Source organism: Colobus angolensis, unplaced genomic scaffold (assembly GCF_000951035.1).
Source record: "Colobus angolensis palliatus isolate OR3802 unplaced genomic scaffold, Cang.pa_1.0 Scaffold190, whole genome shotgun sequence".
NCBI classification, from domain to species: domain Eukaryota; kingdom Metazoa; phylum Chordata; class Mammalia; order Primates; family Cercopithecidae; genus Colobus; species Colobus angolensis.
The window spans coordinates 6,282,342-6,288,995 of NW_012115044.1; the positions used below are offsets into that span (position 1 = coordinate 6,282,342).

General features: G+C 45.7%; 1 protein-coding gene across 1 annotated transcript in view; it reads left to right on the top strand.

Moving 5' to 3' along the window:
- The window catches only part of UPK1B (uroplakin 1B), a 41,238-nt gene extending 36,003 nt beyond the window's left edge, over positions 1-5,235 (top strand). Inside the window, exon 8 of the mRNA XM_011940663.1 lies at positions 5,158-5,235. Coding sequence (XP_011796053.1) covers positions 5,158-5,235 — 78 coding nt within the window. The remainder of the gene's footprint in view (positions 1-5,157) is intronic.
- Positions 5,236-6,654: the final 1,419 nt, after the last annotated feature.

Here is a 6,654-nt window from a genome sequence, read left to right on the forward strand (position 1 = left end):
CAAGTCAGATGGTACGGACTTCCTTTAGGATCTCAGGCTCCTGCAGTTCCCATGACTCCTACTTTTCATCCTAGTCTAGGATTCTGCAACATTTATATAGACTGTTGAAAAGAGAATTTGAAAAACGCATAATAACTACTTTCATCCCTGCTTATTTTTAATCTGGGAAAATAAATGCATTCGAAGGAACCTGTGTTACCACACTAACCCAGAGCTGTATTTAGCTAGCAATCTGCCCGTATCTCTTACCGTTATCTAAAAGAAGCTTCCAAGGCTTCTATTCATCTCAGTATTGTCAGGGGAACAGAGAAGCCAGGAAAACATTACTGAAATATACCTTTTGCATTTCTTTCTAGAGTAGCTCCCATGTATGGAGATAGGTGATTCTCTTCATGCCACCTTCAGATCCTTTTATTCTCCAGAATAATTCTTAACAGTGGTTCAAATTTTCTTTCATACCTTGCAGAGTGGTATGTGTTTAGTAGCCTCAATTATCCATTAATTAAAAGTGTGGGCTGGGCGTTGTGGCTCTTGCCTGTAATCCCAGCACTTTGGGAGGCCGAGGCGGGCAGATCACCTCAGGTCAGGAGTTCAACACCAGCCTGGCCAACATGGTGAAACTCCATCTCTACAAAAATACAAAAATTAGCCAGGCATGATGGCAGGTGCCTGTAATTCTAGCTACTTGGGAGGCTGATGCAGGAGAATCACTCGAACCCAGGAGAGAGAGGTTGCAGTGAGCCGAGATCACACCACTGCACTCCAGCCTGGATGAAAGAGCCAGACTCTGTCTCCAAACAATCAAAAGAAAGTGTGGGGATTTCTGTGGACAGACAAGGTGCCTGTTATATATTTACTCAGTCTTTGCCCTGAATGGTCTCAGCTTGAGACCATTTCAAACTGGAGAGAAGCAAGCCAGCCAATAGAATGGGATGATTTACAGGGATTTCTGTTTACTGTCAAAATATTTCTCATCTGAACTGTTTCCATTTGTGGTCCTGAAGGAAATTCTTATAACTCAACATTTGTCTAGTCTTATAAATAAAGAGAGCTTTAAAATCTGTTCGCTTTCATTTTTACCAATGTCGTATATGAGTCTAACAAAATAGTTTTCCAGCAGAAAAGCCTAAAGCCTGGGAATTAAAGTGGAGGAGGTAGAAACTGCAGACGCAGGGTGTGGCTTCCTGCTGGATGCTGGCAAACCCCGCCATACACTTGATACACTTGAACGGTGGGAACTTCTACGCTCACTTTTACTTTTCGCTCCTGCTACACTCACCCCAGAAGCAGTGATGAAACTAAGGCTCTTCAAATCCTTTTCCTCTTGCAATTGGAAGCAGTGGAAACCTCGCCAATGCTAACTGCAGAACTGTGTGTCCTTCATGAAGAAAACATACCTGCCACTTTGGTGTCCTGCTCCCAGCTGACTCAGACGCAGGCAGCACCCCCATCCCATGTCCCCACCAGGTACCTGTGAGTGAGGCTGAGTGGTGGGGCAGCAGAGGGACAAGGATTGGAGGGGACCTGCCTTGGTTGTAAAGCAGGTGCAGGAGCCCAATCCCTGATTCCCAGGAGAGGGAGCCAAAGGTCCGTGTCCTGACAGCACAGCCAGCTCTCCTCTCCTTGACCCCCTTGTCTCTCCTGAATGAAGATCATGGGATATCGAGATAAATGACACCTGTGCTTGGCTGAAAAGGTTCTCTCTGTGGTCCTTGAGAAGATGGAAGGAGAGGGAAGGAACTTCCTCTGGGCAAAGCTTTAAAACAGCCGTGCTCTCATCTCCCTCCCCACACTCTCCCCTGTGTATTCTGGTGCCTTTTGCTCCACCACTCACTGGGCTTCCCAGTGCCCTCATCTCCCCACTGCCTAAGCAATTCCTGCCCCAAACCCACTCCCACCTTCCCTTGCAGGGCTTCATGCTCCAAGATTCTCTCTACATGCAAAATTCCCGTCTTATGATTGGATCTCGGCTAGGTCAGGGGAAGGCCTTTTTGGAAACCAATTCATACTAAGGAGTGGGTGACAACTCATCTCCACTCTCTCAATCTCTATGACATGTTCTTGATAACTGAGGTTGATCTCTAGTTGGTGGATTCCAGCACAGCAGTGGCAGCGTGAAAGAGCCATTGTGGGACAAGATGGCCCACCTGCTGCTCCTTCAATCTTATCCCCTGACTTCCTTACCAAGCAACAACTAAAAGAGAAAGGGCCTTCAGTGAGCCCCTGCCCCCTGCCCCCTCTCCAGGTAGCTTCCTTCCTGGAGCCTCAGCCTCCTCCTTTATAGAAGGTGCAAAGTCTGCTGTAAATGGAGGTAGGCTCTGCTCCTTCCAAAAAAAAAATGAGGTCCTAAACACAGGCACCCACTATGTCCTGGGGCTCCAACACTTGAGGAGGACACATTTTTCAGATAAGACAGAAACGAGGTCTGAGGATCACCCTGCAGAGTTCGGCCATTCAGGAGTCCTGCGCTTCCCTCTACAGGGCTCTCCTGTTTTGACCTCAGGACAGTTTCTGTTCTGCCCAATTCCTGCTCCCATCTCCCTCCACCTTCCCTGAAGGCCCAGCCTTGCCCCTCTTCCTTCTGGCTCCAGGGACTGGAAGTGGCCCCAAGCCAATGCTCAGGCAGGCCCAGGCTCAGCCCCAGCCCCAGCCCCAGCAAACCAGGGAGGCAAAGACGAGCCAGGCGGCTGGCTCTAGGGACCTGGCAGCTTGCTGAGCATGAGACAGGCCCAGACACAACTCTCTTGTGAAGTTTCCTTCTTCAACAGTTGGCCTGCTTATCAGGTGGGCAAAGAATAATTACTACCTAACACCAAAAATGTGTCAGGCTAATTTGCGCAAGTTTTACTTGATTGCAACACCAGGCAGGTCATCATGCTCTCTTGGCTGGCCATTTCCCTCCCTAGATTGCTCCACAGGCTCCTAGCAGGCAAACAGTTTGTCATTTAATGTTTACAAGCCCACTGCTCCTACTTGTCAGCCTTGTAGCTTTTCTTTGTCTACAGCAGCTGGAATAAACAGGAACTGCTTCTATTTTAAGTAGAAGATCAGATATTTTCTGGCTACCCATAAAGAAAAGGAATACTAGTCATGTGAACTTGAAAATCTAGTCTCCTCTCAATCTCACACCCCCACCCCAACCAATCTGACAACCTGTGTTGTGGTTGAGGAATTAGAAACTAAGCTGGTTTCTCCTTTCTATTGATGGAACAATTTCCTTTTTCCTTCTGGGTCTAGTATTTCCTCTAACGCCTCTTCCAGTTCCTTCTCAGCTTGCATAAGTGAGACCGAATCAAAGAAGAACCCCAAAGGAGGGTAGCTGTAGACTATTGTGTTTGCTATTGTATTATAAGGCTCAAGTGGCCAGATCCCATGAAGGGATCCAGAAACATTGCAGAGAAAGGCAGCCTTGCCGAGAAACACAGAGATCCCATACCCTTCTCCAACCAACCCTTCCCCCAGCACACCCTCCCACTCCACATTGTTAATACACAAATAGCAAAATCCTGGAGTTTGGAGAAATGGTACTGTCATGCCCTACTTTCTAGAGGTTTCTACCCTGAGTTCCTCTTGAAAAAAGAACAGAGCAACAGAAGCTGGTGAGGCACTCACAATTAGGCTCAACTATTCTCCCATTAGGCATAAACAATCTCACCGAATACCAGCCTCATAGGGTCACTCTGAGACCATGATAAAATGAGGCAAGCCAAGGCCACTGCATAATTTTGTCTATGCACAAAAACAAGGTCACTGTGCCACCCACAAAAAATCAAACACCTGCTTTCTTGGCTAAAATTAGTGACTGCTATGTCTTCCCAATTACAGCTTTATTCTCTTGCTAGTCTCCCTCCCAACAAATAAAACTTACTGAAATACACAACCACGGACTTGCCCCTGCTTTCTGATAATATCCAACACAGCAAACCCTTTCTTGGATCCTCCCCAAATGACCCAACTGAAGCCCAAATGCTGGAATAGTTCTAATTTCCTTCTACTGAGTTGCTTCATGGATCTCCCATGGTGTGTTCTCACTCACTGCAACAATTGCAACTAGTCACAATCCCAATTTTTTTCCAAATAGAGCTCTTGAATTTATTCCTCCACTGAAATTTTGTACCCTTTGATCAACTCTAACCCAATTAATTTATCTGCAATGTGTTCCTGGGGGGGTTTGGCTGAAAGACATTGACACTCTCCAAGTTAGTTTTCCCATCCTTATTTCCTCAAGGAAATAAGGTTTGTTTATTCCTCCCTGGTGTAGGTATATTTACTTATCCATCACCATGAAGTGGTTAAGAACATGAACTTTGGAGTCAAAGTACTTGGCTCCAAATCCCAGCTCTCTGACAAGTCACTTAGCTTCTTGGAGCCTGCTTCAGAAAAACTGGTCTCTCCTCCCACAGCACTGGGAGGATTCAGTAAGAGAGGTAAAGTGTGCATCAGCCTATAAGAGATGCCAATCAGGAAGTTACATCAGGGAAACCGATACAGAGCAAGCACTTAGTTTATTATGTCCCACCCTTCACCAACCTCTGCTCCAAGCCCCCACATCTCTCTCTCATTCTTTCTCTCTCTCTCTCACACACACACATACACTCCACACATGGGCACACAAGGTTTGATAATTTTATTTAAATCTAAAAAATTATCAATGGAACAATGGAGCCTTTACCTGTACAGGTGTACTTCCTAGGGGTGGAGTATATTTTTAGAATGATCATGCCCTCTCAGCAGGTATAAGATGGTTATGCATATACAAAAAAATCAACGATGGTAGAAATAGCATAAAATATGGAAGGCACTAAGGATAGAGGGTTTTTTTTAAGTTATAGAATGTGATTGGTGAAAAGGAACTTATGAAATGTACCTGAATATGCTTCATCTTGCAGAACATGTTAATGGTTTTTGGTAGGGACTGTATATATGAATAGGATTGGGGAAAGTGAATTTCAAGTCTGGGAGAAAATGTTTTTTATCTCACTCAAGTCCATTCACAGAGCATTTTGGGGCTCCCAGGAAATCTATCCATTGGGGCTTGAATGGAAGTGACGGGGGTAAGGGCAGAAAAACTAGGGAGGGAGTTGGGGACAAAGTTCTGAGAGCAGCTGAGAACAGGAATGCACTTTTCAGGGTCCAGCCCATACTAACCCTCTGCAGGAATTCCGACAAGGACATACATTCAGGAAAATTACTGCAAAGAATAAGAGAAGCCAAGAAGGCGGCAATATGGTGTAATGGTCTTGAAAGTCAGACGGCCTGAGTTTGGCTCTGACTCTGCCATTTGCTGCCTGTGAGACTCCTGGTAAGTCACTCTCCTGGCTGGGACCTCTGCTTACTCATCTGCCCTCTTATCTCAAGAAGCATCGGCCAGGCACAGTGGCTCACGCCTGTAGTCCCAGCATTTTGGGAGGCCAAGGCAGGCAGATCACCTGAGGTCAGGAGTTCGAGACCAGCCCGGTCAACATGGTGAAACTCCGTCTCTACTAAAAATACAAAAATTAGCAGGGCATGGTGAGGCATGCCTGTAGTCCCAGCTACTTGAGAGGCTGAGGCAGAAGAATCACTTGAACCCGGCAGGTGGAGGCTACAGTGAGCCGAGATTGTGCCACCGCACTCCAGCCTCGGTGACAGAGTAAGACTCTGTCTCAAAAAAAAAAAAAAAAGTCAGCGGCATCAATAAACTGTGTGTAAAGATATCACAAACTGTAAAGCGCTATAGAAATGAATGCCAGCATAGGTGAGGAAAAAAAAATCAATAAAAACTTCAAAGTAACACACTCTTTGTGTTAGGCAGTTGTGATATCCAAATAGCCTGCCCCCATATAATCCTTAGAAATTATAGTAGGCATAGCTATCTCTACAATATTTAAAACGGTAGGCCTCTTTGTGGCAACTATGAAAAAATGTATAGGGCAGGAACTGGAGGAAGCCAGTTCCTTTGAAGCCTAACCCCCTGCCCAGCGGGGAGGCAAGAGCATGGAGGGAGGCAGCAGTGAATGGGCAGGCAGCTTCATGCCCCATGTCACCAGTCTTTGACGCTCCAGTGCAGGGAAAGTGCCACAGTGGCAGTGTCAAGGTCTTAAAAATCCATCTTCCATCTCAAGAAGTTTCATAACAAGTCATTTAAGGGACTTGTAGATTATCTTGGTTGGAAGAATTACCTAAAGTAAAAGGCATCGTTTGGTCATTTCCAACACTGAAAAACTGCAGATGTCAAAAAAAAAACAGAGAATTTCTGCATGGTACTAGCTATGTTCCATTTCCATTGAGTAAGAAATTGAGTTCTCAAATACAGATCTTCAAATTCCTTGCACACACCATTCTCTTCCATTGCCCTTCCCCACCATGATAAGGGAGGGACCTACAACCTCTCAATTACCATCTGTTAATATGGTCATGGTCAAGCAAATTGGGACAGAGCTCTAGAGAAAGGTTCTATAGAAAAGAGAAGGGACAGTGAGGGGGAGATTTACTCAATACACTCAATACAGCCCCATTAGCAACTCTCCCAAGAAAGAAGCTCCTTTACAAAGTTTGAGCAAAAAACATGGAAACCCTGAGTATTTCTCTGCTAAGTAAAGAAAAACCATGGCCGGGCACTGTGGCTCACACCTGTAATCCCAGCACTTTGGGCACCCCAGGCAGGCGGATTGA